The following is a 17,675-nucleotide window of genomic DNA, read 5'->3' on the forward strand; positions in this document are numbered from 1 at the left end:
ATCTGCCTGCCTCCTGAGTGCTGGCATTAAAGGTATATGACCACCACCCTGTGTGCCTTCTGTTTCTTGATTTGTTACCCCACTCTTTTTTGTTTTGTTTTGTTTTTCAAAACAGGGTTTCTCTGTGTAGCTTTGGAAACTGTCCTAGAACTTGCTCTGTAGACCAGGCTGGCCTTAAACTCACAGAGATCCTCCTGTCTCTGTGTTTCCTACTTTTTACCTCTCTGCTTCTCACCAGATTGATTGTCCCACATGGAATGAAGTCTTGTGCCTGGGGAGTCATCAGATTCCTGTCTCTTGAAATAGTTGCACAATACTTACACTTGAAGCAGCATCTGCTATTTGTTTTGTTTTTAAATTTGCACAGGTCAGCAACCACCTACAAATAGTGCATGTGTGGCTGGGATTGAGGTGTGTGTGGGGTCACACTGACCCACCTAATTTTCCTTTTTTTTTTTTTTTTTTTTTTTGTGTGTGTGTGTTGGGGGGGTCTCTCTGTGTAGCTTTAGCTGCCCTGTAACTCCCTCTGTGGCTGGCTTTGAACTCACAGAGATCCACTTGCCTCTGCTTCCTGAGTGCTGCAATTAAAGGTGTGCACCACTGCTGATCAGCCATTACAATCTCGCGTCTGCTTTTCATATTGAGAGATAAAGGCCTTTATTCTGGGGCCTTCACAGGGACCTAGACACCTTTGGGATCCTGAGCTGGGCTGGAACTGAAGCCTGGGCCTGGGCCTCCTTAGGCTTCAGAAGGGCCCTTACAGCCTCAGCCAGTGCTCTTGTTGCCTTTGTATTATTTGCCTGCATCTTAAAAATCTTCCTATCTTTGTGACTGCGGTTTCTTTAGGGGATCAGTGTGTTGAGACAGGGTTTCTCTTTGTATTCTTGGCTGTTCTGGAACTTTCTATGTAGAAAACTTGAACTCAGCAATCCACCTGCCTCTGTCCCAAGTGCTGGGACTAAAGGGTGCCCCACCACACCCAGCTTTGTGACTGGGGGATCTTAATGACATTTCTGTGCCATTTTGGGGACTACTTGTATGTGTCCCATGTGGACTTGGCTGTGTCTACAACAACTCACATTGATGAAAGTGCCTGTGACCTTTGGGGCTTTTGTGAGTTCCTTCACTTCCTCCCACAAACGAGTCAGGCTTTTATCTTGAAGGACTCCATGGCGACAGTCCCACCCAGCTTCTGCAGAATTGAAGGATAGAACCAGCTTCCCATCACTGTGACAAAATGCCTGAGGTAATCAAGTTAAAAAAAGAGAAAAGGTTTTGTAGGTTTCAGTCCATGGTTGACTGTTGCTTTTGAGCACACTTCATGATGAGCTGGAAAAAATGTCTTCAGACTTGCTCAGTGCTGTCATTCACTCATGGCTAGGAACAGAAAGGGTGAGGAGGGATATGAGACTGGATTTCTGTAACCTTCAAGGGCATGCCTCCAACTGGCTTAAAACCTCCCATGAGGTGGAGTATGTGGTTGGTTCATTTGTTTCTTTGTCAACAGGTAGTGTTGGCACACGAGCCTTTAGTCCCAGCCAGGTAGAGGCAGGCGGATCTCTGTGAGTTCAAGGCTAGCCTGCTCTACAGAGCTAGTTCCAGGACAGGCTCCAAAGCAATACAAAGAAACCCTGTCTGGAAAAACAAAAACAAAAAAGCCTCCCATGAAGATCTATCTCTTAAATGGCTCATCACCTCCCCAAAGGGCCCCATTGAAGGACAATCTAGCTATATTATGAGGTTAAGCCTATTTATTACCTCTGATTCAGTGATGGTATAGGCTCAATTCCCTTTGTACCTTAAAAAGCACTTAGTTATTCCAAGCATCCTTTTGGGCAGGTTAACCATGGATATGATGAACTTTCTTCTTTTCCTTAATCCCCACCCCCAACTTCTATTATAGCTGTTGTTTCTTTCCCCAGAGTCAGCTTGAGAAGGCAGATCAAGCTCAAGTTGAGTATCCATGGAGGTGTGGAGCGTTGTCACCAACCTCTAAGTGCAGAACTGGGATGTGGAGCTGGAGGTGCCTCCTCTTCTGGGCTGTGCTGGTCACAGCCACACTCTGCACGGCCAGGCCAGCCCCGACCTTGCCTGAACAAGGTAAGATAACAGGCTGAGGGCCAGCTGGACCCCTGAGCTGAGGAAACAAAGGTGGGGGCTTCTGGGAAGACCTCCTGCTTGGAGGAGCAAAGGGCTTGGAGATATATATATGACACACACACACACACACACACACACACGCACGCACGCACGCACGCACGCAATATGCATGCTTATCAAAGGTAGATATCATGAAGACTGGTGACGCCCACTTGCCAGAGGTGAGGTACTTGGGATAGTTTATGCTTTTTTTTTTCTGAAGAAACAATGTAATTAGGTCTTTAACACAAGTGATTGTAAAAAGGGATGTGTTGCAGTGAGAAAGAGTGTTGTGAGTATAGATTTAGAGGAGACATTCTAGAATAAGAAAAGCTTGATAATTGACCTCTGCTTTTCAGAGACCCATCTTCTATAGGGTGAGCAGTCACAAACACATGCCTTTTTGGACTTTGTCTTCCAGTTCTCATTTGGGCGCTTGATGGATAGTTTGCATTGGAGGTGGCCTGTTTGAGGGACTTGGGGGAGACTGAGAACCAGGAGGGATGATGGGGCATTATGAGGCCCCCTGGCCTTGGTGTGCTGTTATAAGTCCTGGAGGTTGTTCCTGCCGCTCGTAAGATACCTGATGGCTTCTGGGGGACTTGAAGGATAAACATTGGCATTATCTCTGCTGTCAAAAGGCAGTGAGTGTGACTTGAGAGTTAGTGGCTGGTCACAGGGAAGACTCAAAAGTAGTGGGCCTTGAAAATGCCTGTGACAGTGGTGGCTGGCTGTGTTTACAGCGCTGTCATTCTAAGCTGTCAGGCACCTGTTTGATGACCAGTGTGTGCAGATGGCGATGAGAAAGGGGGTAGAGACAAGTGTGGGACTTTCTAGATGGTGCAGTGGCTGAAATAAGACCTCTGTGTTGCAGTCAGTAGCATAACCAAAGACATACATGAGCTAGAACACACTGGAGACTCAAAGCGTGAGAGGACATCTGTATGTAAAGGGAGGGTGTCATCAAGCAGCAGGGAGGAAATACATATGAATCGGACTGTATTTATTTATTGAAGATTTACTTATTTTTATTTTGTGTAGTTGAGTGTCTTGCCTGTATATATGTATGTGTGCTACATGTGTCCTTGGTGCCCACAGAGACCAAAAGAGGATTCATGGATCCCCTGGAACTGGAATTAAACATGATTGTGAATTGCCATGTGGGAGCTGGGAACCCATTTCCCTATGCAGGAATAGCAAGTACTCTTAACTGCTGAGCCATCTCCCTAGTAGACTCGCAGTTGAGCTACACAGTGGCGTTATAAGAGAATGCATTGGAAATGTCATGCACAGAATGTAGGAGTGTCTAGAAAGTTGGGGTCTTCCACCCCATGGTGGCATAAGCCTTTAATCCCAGTACTTGGAGGCAGATTTTTGTGAGTCTGAACCCAGTTTGGCCTGTATAGCCAGCCCGTACTACACAGATTTTTGTCTCAAAAGAAAAAAAAGGGGGGGGTCTTTAATCTTTTTGTTTTTGACATAGGATCTTGCTGTATAGCCCTGGCTGGTCTCATGACCCTCCTGCCACAGCCTTGTGAGTGCTGGGATTACAGGTGTTTACTCTGTAATCTTACCTTAGGGTACCAAGGTACAGGTCTCGAAGGGGGTTAATAAGGGGCATTCAGGGTGGAGCAGAATGATGGAACTGAAGTCGGGAGGCTTAAGAAGTGTGGACAGCAGTATTGTCACTGAGTAAATAACTGTGGAAAGTAACGCCTGGGAAAAACTGGATCCTGCCAGCATTTGGAAGGCTTGCATCTTGCTGAGGAACTTAGTATATTTAAGTGGTTCTTGCTGAGAAATTGGAAGTTTACTGACATGATCCTGTTTTCAGAAAGTTGGCTTGCATTATGTGACAGATCATTAAAATGGAAACAATAATAAAGGATTAAATGTCACAATACAGATAAAACACTTCCACGTAAAGTGTGAGGAGCTATTAATGCATCTGCCACTGTTGTCACAAAGACAAGATAGAAGGTTGTGTTGAATGTCAGTCAGAGGGAATGAGACCGGGAAGCAGGGGTAGTAATGGCATTCTAGAAATAGAATTCATGGGTTTAAGTGGTTGGATGCAAACTCCTCTTCCTACTCGCTCCTCACCCCCCTCAGCCTCTGTCTATTTCTCTTCCGGTAACAGACTCTTTGCAGCCCAAGAAAGGAAAGCAGGCAGTTCAGGTCTTGTGGCAAGCAGGCAGGCAGTTTTCTGGAAGGTCCTCACTCACAGGAGGGATTTAAGGAAGAGGTGGGGTCATTGAAACTGCTGAGTGTCTACCCAGCATAGAGCATAGGACAGGAAGCAGTAGCAATTCAACAATGGAGGCGGGACCTAGGGGATGGAATATCTTTGTTTGATTGGTTGGTTTTTTGTTTGGGGGGGTTCCCCCCCCAAAAAAAAATAGGGTTTCTTTATATATCCCTGGCTGTTCTGGAACCTACTCTGTAGACCAGGCTGACCTCAAGATATCAGCCTGCCTCTGCCTCCTGAGTGCTGGGATTAAAGACGTGCCACCACCACCCGGTACAGAAATGGTTCTTGGAACAGACGGAGGGGTAGTAGAAGTGGGGGGGGGGGAGGGCTACTAAGCTGTACAGTAAGTAGTCAAGGCTGAAGTCAGCTCATTGATGTATAATTTATGTAGTATAAAATGTGCCAATTTTAGACAGGTAATTCAGTGTGTTTTCATAAGTGCTATACCCCATGCAACTACCACCTCAGGCAAGAGATCAGTTTGCCATTGCAAAAGCTTTTCCCAGACTCCTTTCTTATAGTCTCACTTGCTTCCTGTTTGTTACATGCATTAATTAGTTTTTCTTGTTCTAGGATTCCGTGTAATGAATGAAATTTTATGGTGACTATGATTCTATTCACCTGTGATGCCCACATGGGCACCATTGCATTATTTTATATCTTTACTAATTTTCTTTGTGACAGAATCTCACTGTGTAGCCCAGGCTGTCCTGGAACTTACTACAGAGAGTCACCTGCCTCAGCCTCCATATGCTGGGATTAAAGGTTTATGCCACCACACACTGCTCCTGTAGTACTGGGGAGAGGTGGCTTTTTGACAGAATATGAAAACCACTGGAATAGTTTCTCTTCATGCTGGGTAAACTCTTGGAACCTCACAGACATGCAGCATATTGTGGTCTTGGCCACACTGATTATTAAGTAATGCTGCTATTGTTTTCAAAAACAATTGTAGTCCATGTGAAAAAGATTGGTTCAGAAGTTGTTGCTTGCACTGAGCTTTGGAAAGGCTTTGGGGGGAGGGGGGAGAGAGATGGCAGCCCCTCCCCTGACTGAACGCAATCCTGGCCGCCTCTGCAAACACCCCTGGGGGACCTGAGAGGCCTGCAGTTTCTGGCTGTCCTTACAAAGTTGATTTAATAAGGGTTCCAGGAAAACCAGTCTCCCCCCTCCTCTCCCTCTCCTTCCTTCTTCGGTTTGCCATATTACCGAGTCTAAGTTTGTTTCAGATCAGGCTTTGAGGTTTGTTGGTAAAATGAAACTGGGACACAGGCCCTGGGGCCGAATGCCCTCTTTCCAAAGATAAGAACAGAACCGAGGAGTCAGTGAGTGGCTATGTCCAAAACTTTGCAAGGCCACCAATTGTGACCATTGGGAGTGGTGGCCTTTCCACCCCATTTTTCCTGAGCACCCTAGATGGGGCAAAGAGTGTGAGACTTCTATCCTTGAAACACTTTCCTTCGTCCACAGAAACCTGCAACTCATAAGCGGTTTTAATGGCTGAGGTTTTACAGCTCCTCCCACCCACTCAGATTTGAGGGAGTCTGGTGGCTGGTGGAAGGGAGGAGAGGTTACATTTAATGGAAAAGCTGTTGCTGGCTGCAGGCCGCCTGTGTACCACAAAGCAAGGCTTTGTCCTTGTTCTGCAGAAACCTGTGCCTATGGGGACAGGCAGAGGCCGTCAGTCGCAGTTTGATGGTAGCCTCCACACCAGGGGTCCTGAGCTACCTTTGGTCCTAGAGGGTGTGCATTTCAGCTGAGCTGCCTGGGAGCCTAGCTTGGTATGACTGCTGGCATGTTGTAGCCTCACCACCTTAGGCTGTTGGAATGGCCTGAGGAACAGTGTCACATAGCTGGCCTGGAACACGTGAGGGAATACATCCCCCACCACTCCCAGTACAATTTCTTCTGAAAAGACCCTGTTTGTGTCTAACTCACGCTGGATGGTAAAGGATCCCAGAAGGCCAGGGGAATTATATGAAGCAAAGGCTGTTGAATGACAGCCCCCCACACATACACCCTGCTCAATGGAGGGTGGACATTTAGGTCTGGGAAGTCTGAGGCATATCCTAAGCTGCCAGGTTTCCCTGAAGGACATACCTTGTCACACACAGCTTGTCACATGCACACCCTCTCTCCCATGAGGTGGTACCAGTACCTTTGGAAGGCGCTTGGTAGCAGGAGGCTGGCGGGTGGCAGAAGGGCACTCCTCAGCCTGGGAGAGAATGTGAGGGCATTCACATGTCCTGCTCAGCAGCAAGGCCTGGGCAGCCGCACTGCTCAAGGCTGTGTTCTTGGCTCAGCCCTCTGCATAGCTGCGCCATTAGCCTCACTGATTTTCCACTCTGGCTTTGCCAGCCGCTCCCCAAAGTCAGGGAGGAGGAATTTCTCAGGGAAGAAAGAACAAATGGTTATCCAGAAGACTTGCTGTTGGTGGGGGCAGGGAGGGAGCCCATACAAAGGATCGAGCTGCAACTCTGTCACCTGGTGTCCCGGGACTACCTGAGTGTAGGGAACCAGGGAAGAACAGGAGGGAGCTGGGTTCCTCGCATCATGGGTCAACAGGGCCCCAGCCAGGGGTCAGCCCTATCAGCTGGGAGCACGGTGGCTCTGGGTTGTAATGGGTGGACTTGGAGAAGTGAGGAATCATTATCCCGGGGGTGAGGGCCGGGTCAGAAAGCCTGACCAGCAGCTGTGCCCTGTTTTTCCTGGGTCTCATCACTCTAGGCTATTGGAAAGTCTGGCCTCCTTCCCCTGGACAACACCTTTACTTCCCTTTTCCAGGGAACCTGGAAATGAGACAACTGTTTGTCCCCTAACTGGGAGACTCCCAGCTGCTCGCTCTCTTCTCCATTTTTTTCTTTCGTTGTTGTTGTTGTTGTTCAGCTGCCTAGGTTTTCTGCTTCTAGATGATGGCCATACCCAGGCTCCTCTCAAAGACTTTTATGTCTGCCTACCCTACCCTAGCTAGCCCTCTTCTCTGGGTTTCAAGTTAATTACTTTACCTGGGCTCCTGAGGGGCTCTGGGCACAAACTCTTAAGAAATTCCCTTAGGTTCTCAACCTGTGGGTTGTGCCCGCCCCCCCAGCTCCACAGGGTTTTCATACCAGATGTTTACATAACAGTAGCAACATTACAGTTATGAAGTGGCAATGAAATAATGTTATGGTTGGGGGTCACCACATGAGGGACTGTGTTCAAGGGTGGCAGCGGCAGGAAGGCTGAGAGGCACTGCCACAGAAGGCGGCTCTCGCTTGCATTTTGCAGTCCACCTATTATGTGACTTGTAGGGGAAAATGGTCTCTTGAGCCCTCTTCATGGCTATACTTCCAGTAGAGCATTGAGCTTGGGTACCTGCCCTCGACCTGCCCCGATCTGGCCAATCCCAGTGTCCATTTTCCCCTTACCACATGGTCCCTGCCATCCTCTACTGAGCAAGGCCGGAGAGAGGGTTCTTATCCCCTGCATTGCTGTGTTGCAGTGGCCCTCGTGGTTAGCCCGAAAGCCCCTGCTTCCCAGACCCTGAACATGTAGGCAAAGGGGGTGAGAGGGCCTGGCTCTTCAGCAAAATGTAGGCTCTGCCGGTGAGCCTGAGTAGGAGACATCAGCACTGAAATGTCAAGTGGTTAATTAGGAAAGAAAACTGTGTCTGTACCTAACCGTTTCCTCAAGGTTCTGTACAGTGATTGCTAGACTCTGGCTATCGCCGGCCCATTCCTTCACTGGTTCCCATCCGTCTATCCAAATAGGTCCCTGTTTTCCTTGAATGTAATGTAACGTGTACCTTGTACACGACCATTTGTTTCCATGTTATTTGATTTTATTTTATGTGTATGGGTATTGACTATGTGTATGCATTGCCTGCGGAGGTCAGAAAAGGGTATCACTCCCTGAGACTGAAGTTACAGATCGGTGTGAGCCACCATGTCAGTGCTGGGGAAAGTGGAACCAGGGTCTTCTGCAAAAGCAACAAGTGCTCTTAACCATTGAGCATCTCTCTGGCCCTATGTCTCCATATTATGAATGAATCCTAAGACCTCCTTTTTCATTTTGTAGTCATCCAATGCTTACTTTATTCTGCTCTACAGTGTATTTTTTTCTTTTTGGAATGTCATCCCTACCCCACCCCACTCTAGTGCCCAGGGCTTTGTATATACTAGGTAAATGATCCTCTTTATTCCACTAGAACAAAGATCTTTGCAATTGAAAAGAATGTCTTTACTATTTGTTTTTAAAGAGGGGGTTCTCGTGTAACCCAGACACATCTTGGACTTAGTATATAGCAAAAGCTGATCCTGCAATTACAAATGTGTGCTACCACATTCTTTAAGAATGTTTTTTGTTTGTTTGATTTGGTTTGTTTTTCAAGCCAGGGTTTCTCTGTGTAGCAGCTGTGGCTGTCCCAGAATTCACTCTTTAGACCAAGCTGATCTCAGCCTCACAGAGATCTGTCTGCCTCTGCCTCCCAAGTGCTGGGTTTAAAGGCTTGAGCTACCATGCCCCTCTAGGAACATTGTTTTGATGGGATGTAGTTCACACCTTTAACTCTAGCACTTGGAAAGGTAGTGGCAGATGTATTTCTGTGAGTTCAAGGCCAGCCTGGTCTAGAGAGTGAGTTCCAGGACAGCCAGGGCTACACAGTGAAACTCTGTCTCAATAAATAAATAAACAAATACATAAATAAATAAATTAAAACCACACAAGGAAAGCCTCTAAAATATTATTTTGATATGTGGTCTAATATATAGTTTATACAGAAACTAAAAAACTGGACAGGCAGAGAAATAACTTCTTAAATTTTCATTGCCCAACAATAATTACAGTTGACTTGAATCTTTTTTTTTTTTTTTTTTTCTTTTCTTTTTTTAGACAGGGCTTCCTTATGACCTTAGCTGACCTCCTGGATTTACTGTATAAACTGTGTTGAAATTAAAGTCATATGCTATCACTCCCAAACTGGAAAGCTTGTGTTTTGACAGGTCTTACACTATAGCCCAGGCTAGCCTAGAACTTACTATGTAACATAAACTCACTGCACTTCTCTGACTTCAGCTTCCTGAGTGATGAAATTATAGTGTGACTCACCACACCCAGCTAAACACATTTTTTGCAAATAAAATTTGCCTATGTAGCCAAGGGAGGTTACCTTAAAAAATGTTTTGCAGGTTTTTTGTTTTGTTTTTGTTTTTTTGTTTGTTTTTTGTTTTGGTTTGGTTTGGTTTTGGTTTTTTGGACTGGACATGGTGGCACACACCTTTAACCCTGGAAGGAGAGGCAGTTGGATCTCTGTGAGTTCCAGGACAGCCTGGTCTACAGAGTGAGTTCCAGGACAGCTGGGGCTGCACAGGAGTGGGTGGGGCTGGGAGGGGTGTTGTGTGTACCTGTGTTTCTGGATGCTTGCACAGGGGCACAGCAGCCAGAGGTTCTCTCATTTAAGACAGGGTCTCTCCATTGAACCTGAAGCTCACCACCAATTAGGCTTCACTGGCTAGCCAGCAAGTCCCAGGGGTCCTCCTGTCCACCCTCCCGCTGTGGGATAGGTGGGGGCTCACTGCTTGCCCAGCTTTTTACATGTAAATGTTTGGCATCAAGGCTTATTTGTCAAGCACTTTTACCCGAGCATCTCCCCAGCCTTTGCTTTTTATTTTTTTAATATTTATTTTATTTTCACGGATGTTTTGCCTGCATGTGTGTCTGTGTAAAGGTGTCAGGTCTTGGAGTTACAGACAGTTGTGAGCTGCCATGTGGGCGCTGGGAATCTACCTTGGGTCCTCTGGAAGACCAATCAGTGCTCTCTTAACCACGGAGCCATCTCACCAGCTCCCATTTTTAAAATTTTTGATTGCATTCCTATATCAAAAAACTCCTCAGAAGTGGTACCAATAAAACTCTTTTTGGATTAGCATTAAATGTTACTTTGTGGCATCTTCACACTTTGCATCTTTATGATGATCTCATGGACAGTTTTGAGTCCCATAATTAAAGGGGCATATTGAGGCTTGGGAAGTCCAGCAACTTGCCTAAAGTTAGACATTTGGTGAATGGGCGAATTAGGATTCAAAGGGTGGCCTTACTACAATTTTGCTTTATATGTTTCAGTATTGTATTGTGCTGTATCCTCATATCAAACTGAAATTCAGGCAGAGCAACAGGAATCCTCCGGGAGTCTGACTTCACCTTTCTTTGAGATTCCTGCCTCATTGATTTTTTTGTGACACTCTGAGGCTATTCTTACTACCTTAAAGTAGTAATTCTATTGCCTCGGCCTCTCCAACCACAAGGATAATGGACACCCCTACTAGTCCAGTGAGCAGGTCATCCATCGGTCACAGGTCCATGAGGTACCATGAAGAAAGTGTTTCCCAAGCCTACAGACATCTGTAGAACAAAAACTTGCCTTAAGAGACTTCAAACTTGGGAAAGGTCTAGTCAGGGGTCCCCAAAGTATCAGCTAGCACAGTAGAGTTGGTTTATAGGTCATGCTTTATTAACAATTTTTTAAATTTGTAGTTTATGTGTGTAAATGTTTTTGCCTGTGTGTACGTTAAGTGTACCACATGCATGCCTGGTGCCCTTGGAAACCAGAAGTCAGTGGATCCCTGGAACTGGAGTTACAGACAGTTCCCATGTGATTTCCAAGAACCCTGGTCCTCAGCAAGAGTGGCAAGTGCTCTTAACTGCTGAGCCATCTTCTCCAGCCACTAAACGGTATAAAAACTGTGTTTGGAGAAAGGGATGCAGAGGGCTACATATTAAGTTTCAGACTGGAGAGGGCCATATATCAAGACCTTTTCTCAAAAAGCAGTCAAGGCTGGGCATGGTGGGGCATGCCTTTAATCCTAGCACTCAGGCGGATCTGAGTTAGAGACCAGTCAGTGAAGCCCTGTCAAAGAGAAAAAAAACCAAGGGTGAATGGGAATCAAGGCCAGCCCTGGCATCCTCTAATCCCAGCAGAGGCATGCAGAGTTCCAGGCCAGCCTGGTCTATACTGTGATCTCTGGGTCAGGTCCATATAGTGACACCCTAACTTTAAAAAACCCACGGACTAGGGCTGGAGAGAGAGCCCAGAGATTAAAAGTACTGGCAGCTCTTATGAGGACCCAGGATCTATTCCCACACCCACATGTGGCTTGCCACCAACAGTAAGCAACACCTGTTCTAGGGGACCTGATGCCTCTTCTCACATGTGGTGCACATAAATATCCTTGGGCATACAATAGACACATAAATGAAATAAAAACAACAAAGCAAGGACCAGTAACATGGCTCAGTGGGTAATTATACCTGATTGCCCGATTCAATCTCCAAGACGCATGTGGTAAAAGGGGAGAACTTGACATCCACTCATGAGCCTTGATATTCAGGCCCCTCCTGCACACAGCAGCGGCCTGGAAAGAGAATACAATGTATTGAAATTTAGTGACTGTCCTTCCCACTTTTGCTTTGGATTGTTTGTGTAACCTTTTAAAAGGAAACGTGAATAGTCTGAGGGTGAATAGTCATGAATGCTTGAGTGGGTCCCTTCTGCCCTCACCATGGGTCAGGCTTAGTTTTGGCCAGTATTAACCTTTTCCTTGTTGTTTTGTTTAGTTTTGGGTTTTTTGAGGCAAGGTCTCTTGATGTAGTCCTAGCTTTCCTAGAACTTGCTATGTAGACTAGGCTGACTTCAAACTCAGAGAGATTCTCCTTCCTGCCTTTTATCTCTGCCGTGCTGGGATTAAAAGAATACACCACCACACCTGAAACATTAACATTTAATAGACTTGCAGATGCAATGGAGAACTCATTTAGGGAGTAATATTTGAAGCCCACATCAAATAAAGACATTAAACTAGGTTATTTAAAGATATCTCTCACGCTGCATAAGGTGGCCTTTTGCTCAAAGAAAAGGGGTAAATTGCTTATCTGTAGGCTATATCTGTTAGTGTGTGTTGTGTTTGAATATATAGAGATTTGTATTTATTTGCTGCCTTAATGATGTTCTGAGAAATGTATCATGAAGAGATTTGGTCATCATGCACACAAAATTGAGTGTTCTCACGAACTACTGAAGTGCTGCGGCCCACACCTAGGTCAGCTGCCTGGGTTTCCTTCTTCACCTTGTGAGTTCTATGGTCTGAACTTAGGTAGTCAAGCCTAAAAACGTTTTATATGTAGCAGGTTACATTCTAAAGTAATACTTAAAAGTGTGGCATAGTCAGAGCTGAGATGGCTCATCAGGAAAACTGCTTGCTGTGCAAGCCTGGGAAGTCACTTATTGGCTGATTTCAATCCCCAGAACTTTCATAAAAGTAGAAGAGTACCAACTCCACAAAGTTGTCTTTTGGCTTCCACAGGCACAGGGGGCCACTGTGCACATACATCATGATAGTAAATAATTTCTAAAAATGCTTTAGCACTTCTAACCTACTCAATATCACTGTTTAGCCCACTTTAAATGTGTTTAGCATGCTCATCCCAGCCTGAAGATTGGCAAACTCATCTAACACAAAAGCCAAATCTCTATAATTGCCTGTAATCCTAGCTATTTGGGTGGTTGAGGCAGGGGGATTGCAAGTTTGGGGCCATTTAAGGTGAAGGATGTAACTTAGTGGCTGAGTTGCTTACCATGCATGAGGGCCCTGGGTTTAATTTCCAGTACCCCTTCTCTCGACCCTTTTTATGAAAAGTCAATTTCAGCTCTGGTAATCCTGGGCTGCTTGGAGGCTGTAGCTAATGCCCAATATGGCAAGAAAGATTGTGGCATATGAGGGGCCTAGAATATGCTCAACATTTGTTTCTACTTTCCTACCATGTTATAGTTGAAAGTTTTGTGGGTTTTTGCTTGTTTGGGGTCTCTGAGACAGGGTTTCTCTGTGTAGCCCTGGCTGTCCCAGAACTCACTCTGTAGATCAGGCTGGCCTCAAACTCACAGAGATAAACCCTCCTCTGCCTCTGGCTTCTAAGTGCTGGGATTAAAGGAGAATGCCACCACACCTGCCTTCGGCATGTCTAATCATAAAACTGAAAAGCTGGCCAGGCATAGTGAATCTATAATCTCAGAACTCAGGTGAAACGTGGGCTAGAAGGGGCCTATTTGCTGGAAATTAGTTAGCCTTTGTATTTCACAAGAAGGACACTGAGTCATAGCAGGAGGTGACCTGCCCAGAATCACAGTGTATAGTATTAGGGCTCAGTCCCTCTGAGCCGTTGAGCCTGAGACTAAGTGAATATTAGATGGCCCTCTCTTTCCAGAAGGCGTTACTGCTGTCTTATTGAGGGAAGTGATCTGTACAGAGACTCTGTCCATGGAGAGGTCCCATCCCAAGACGGGAGCACCCCCACACACCCCATGCTCTTGAGTACTGAAGCAGGAGACTGCTGGCCTTTGAAGCTGTGTGTGCAAGAAATAGAGGCTGAAGGAAGAATGTTCTGTGGACAGGCTATAAAATGAAGCTCCATTCTGCATTCTGGGCATCTGTGGCTTCCAGATCTTTAGGGTCTTAGGACTGGTGCCATTTCTGTTGTTGTTAGGTCAAACAGGGTCTCTCTAGGCAGCTCTGACTGCTTTGGAACTTGGACTTTTGTTAGTGCTCCTGCTTCCCTGTCAGGGCTTGAGCCATCACCCCCACATTCACACCACTCACTGTTCAGTAATTTGTAGAACTTTCACCTCCCCTAATTGACGCTCTGCCTATTAACCAATGAACCGGCTTTCTACATGTTATTATTATCATTATTTTAAAGGCAGGGGTTGTGCAGTCTGGGATTTAAGGTGTGTGTGCCACCAAAGATCATCCCCCCCCCCTTTACATTACTTTTTACATGTATGAGCGAATGTGAAAGTGGGGATCCAGCTGGAGCCTCAAGAATGCCTAGTAAGTGCCCCAGCTGCAGGCATTCCTCTGTGGGAGACTAGAGAGAAGACTAGTCTAGCGGGGAGTCTCTGACCTAAACACCCCCAGACTCACTGGCAACAGTGGCAGCACGTAGCAAATTGTTCACTCCAGCACCATCTGTGGGTTCTTCTTTCTCGGGGCTGAGGGGGCAGAAGGCACATTCCCAAACAGCTGACCCTCCTACCGAATGGTAGGATCAGCAAGTTTGGGGGAAACGAAACTTTTCCTGCCCAGCTGCCGTCCTTTTCCTTCTCCAAACTGGAGCTTCCGAGCCTGGGGAAGAGGAGGGGAGGGGAGGGGAGGGGCGGCCCTTGGAGGCTCGGGCGCCTGGGGGCAGGGTAATGCATTCCTTTCTTTAAGGAACCTGACCAGACTTTAAGGTCAGGGCCTTGGGAAGAGTGGGATTGCCGAGTTACCTCTACCCCATAGAGTCCTCTTACTCCCTTCCCTCCCCCACGCTTAATGATCTTTTCCATTACAGAACCCAGACCAGGAAGTGCATGACAGGTCGCAGCTGCAGACACATGGCTGGGAGGCCTGGGCTCCCTGCCAGTAGTGGGAGGGTCCAAGCAACCTTCCTAGCAACAGGACCACCACCCTGTAACAGTAACACCTCTCCACTCGCAACCCCAGACCAACAACTTAGCAAGAGATGTCCTTGGGCATTCTGTCAGTTGGCGACCGGTTGTAGTTTTGATGTGGATTTAGGAAGTGACTTCTGGTGAAGGAGAACCTGACTGGATTCACCTGCCAACCATCCACAGCCCGAGGCGCTTCCCGCCGCCGTTTTAACAGTCTCCAGCTATTTTAACCCACAATTGAAGCTACCTAGTGCGGCCACCTCCAATGGGTGTGTTTGAATGTGCACTCGTGTCCTGCCTGTGGGACGGTGTTAACAGGCCATCTCAATGCTTCCACAAACTCTTTTCCTTTCTGATTTTGTCAAGATTCAGGCCATGTTGTATGTCTGTGAGTGTGTGTGTGTGTGGGGGGGGGAAGCATGGCCTCAAAAGCATAGGCTTTGTAAGCACACAGGCCCAGGTTTGTGATCCGGGACCTCTGCAGTTTCTCCCACTTTTAAATTGCACGGGAAATGTTCGTGGACCCTTACTGCTCTAGGAGGCAGTTGTCACACAGGAGTTTGTCTCCACTGCCAGCTGTGTTGTTGGCTTTCTTCCCTGAATCTGCCATGGCTGCATTCCTCTGGTGCCAACTGAGACATAGTGAGTGACTCAAACTTCTGGGAGCTCTGAGCACAGTCCGCCCTTCCTGGAGCTGCAGGGTATCCCAACTCCCCTCATCTTAGGGTCTTTCTGGCCAGTACGAAAGGAGAGAGAGCAAAGTGTATTAAGGAACCAGATCGGGGAAAGGGTACAGGAAGGGATTCCCCCCTCCTTGGTCCAGGATTTCATCAACATTGTTGAGCCCTGGGGGAAGAGGGGACTTGATTCCTTTGTTAATCACTTAATTACAATCCTTCCAGTTGGATCAAGATGCAGTGGGGGTGGGGGATACCAGGGCCTGGGTGCCATATTCCCAATGGGAGAAGAAAAGTACTGGCTGATAGTCCCAGGTAAAGTTTGAGCCCCGGCCCAACACAGTTCTGATGGCCGCCTTTGTTTTAAGGTTGAACAAAACTCTTGGCCTGGGACTCCCAAGTAAAGGTTCTGCCCATTACCTCCTCCTGCCCAGCTCCTGGGGAGCTGATTTTGGGGGGCCATGTGGTGGCTGCAAAGACCCTAGCTGTGGCTTTGACCATCATGGGCAGCTCCGCACTAAATTACAGTGATGAGGTGGGACACACACAAGGCTGAAACCTTTTTTTAATAAAAACAAAACAAAACTTCAGCCCCAAGCCCCTGGGCTCCTGAATGGCGATGGCTTCCTGTCAGGATTAGCTCGGCTGCCTGGGCATGTGTGTGCCGCCTTTCTCCTCAGGAAATACCTTTAGTAAGCCCCGGTGGAGTCCCCATGGCAACCAGAGAGGGGACCTGCTGACAGAGGCCATTCAGCCCTCCTTGTTCCTCGGCCCTTTGTTGTTGGCTTTATTGCAGCCCCTATGGCAAACCCTGTGGTTTGCACCATTTTGTCAGCTGAAAGTGGAGTTTTACATTTTAATGGGTTGTTCTGGCAGCAGCCCATTTGCATGCAAAATGTTCCTCCTTGCACCTTTCCCTTTTCTATTAAAAAAAAAAAAAAAAAAAAAAGAAAAAAAAAAAAACCAAAAACAAAATAAAAAAACCCCAAACTGTCCAAACTCCCAGGTCAGGGCCTGGATGCTGCTGACAGGGACACAGGCCCCGGTAATTGATTGGTGCCCCTGTTTCCCGGTACCTCACACCCTTGTGCCTCTCCCCGCCACCCCCCATTTTTTGCAGCATCCCTTCATCGAGCGGACCTAAGAGGTCACAGATCTCTTAACTCCTTCTCTATGTCCGGTCCCTCATACAATGATAATTCTCACCTGGGATTTCGCCGAGATTACTTGCTCTGTCTTGGTTTTATTAGACTAAAGTAAGTTTTCGGTTCTATTTCAAAGTCAAAATAATGTAATAAAAAACCTCTGCCGAGGGCCCCTGGAGTCCCGCAGTGCTGTTCTTAGTTCCTTTTAAGTTGCTTTCAAAGCCACCCCGAATTCACCCCACATTCACACTTGCCCGCTCATTTATCTCTGGGAGCTTGTGCCAACACTGTAAACATCCCAGACCACCATCTCCCTCGTGTTACCTGGGTGCCTCTTTCCCTTCACGTTCTTAACCCCAAAACCCCAACCAAAAGTGAGACTTGTGTGCAGACCCTTGTAGCCGTTAGGCAAAGGAGCTGACGTACGTATAAATGAACACTGTAAAGTCCACAGAATGAAGGCCAGGCTGAGGCAGGGGGATCTTACTTAGGACTGCCTCATGCCTCGTGGGGAGCGGGTGATGGTGAGGAGAGGTTGTTTCTAAAATGAACAAACAAGAAAGGGGTTGCCAGGTTTGAATCCCAGCACTTGGTATTCAAAACTGGCACCTTGAATCCCAGCACTTGGGAGGCAGAGGCAGGCGGATGTCTGAGCGAGTGAGTTCCAGGCCAACTAAGTATATATAGTGAGATTCTTCCTCAAAGACCAAAAAAAAAAAAAAAAAAAAGGATGAAACAAAACTGTGGCTGGCCATGAAGCTCGGTGGGAAGCCCTAGGTTCAGTCCTGAGCACCACATAAAGTGGGCACGGTGGCAAACGCCTGTAATGCTGACATTCCTCCTTGAATGTTCAAGGAAGGAGTGAATGCTGTAATCCCGGCAGAACTGGCCCCGCCTCTCGCCCACCTGCGCATGGCAGGTGTGTGTGTATCCTGGATCTTTAAAAGAAAGGCTCCACCCACTTCTGTTCCCCCCTACCCCTACCCCGTTCACCTGGGGCAGAC

General features: G+C 47.0%; 1 protein-coding gene across 13 annotated transcripts in view; it reads left to right on the plus strand.

Moving 5' to 3' along the window:
* Positions 1–17,675, plus strand: part of Fgfr1 (fibroblast growth factor receptor 1) — a 54,390-nt gene that overhangs the window by 10,213 nt on the left and 26,502 nt on the right. For all 13 annotated transcript variants that reach the window (XM_051182153.1, XM_051182152.1, XM_051182149.1 and 10 more), the window contains exon 2: positions 1,923–2,100. In XM_051182153.1, coding sequence (XP_051038110.1) covers positions 2,010–2,100 — 91 coding nt within the window. In that variant the 5' untranslated portion in view covers positions 1,923–2,009. The remainder of the gene's footprint in view (positions 1–1,922; positions 2,101–17,675) is intronic.

This window comes from Phodopus roborovskii, unplaced genomic scaffold (genome assembly GCF_943737965.1).
Source record: "Phodopus roborovskii unplaced genomic scaffold, PHOROB, whole genome shotgun sequence".
NCBI classification, from domain to species: Eukaryota; Metazoa; Chordata; class Mammalia; order Rodentia; family Cricetidae; genus Phodopus; species Phodopus roborovskii.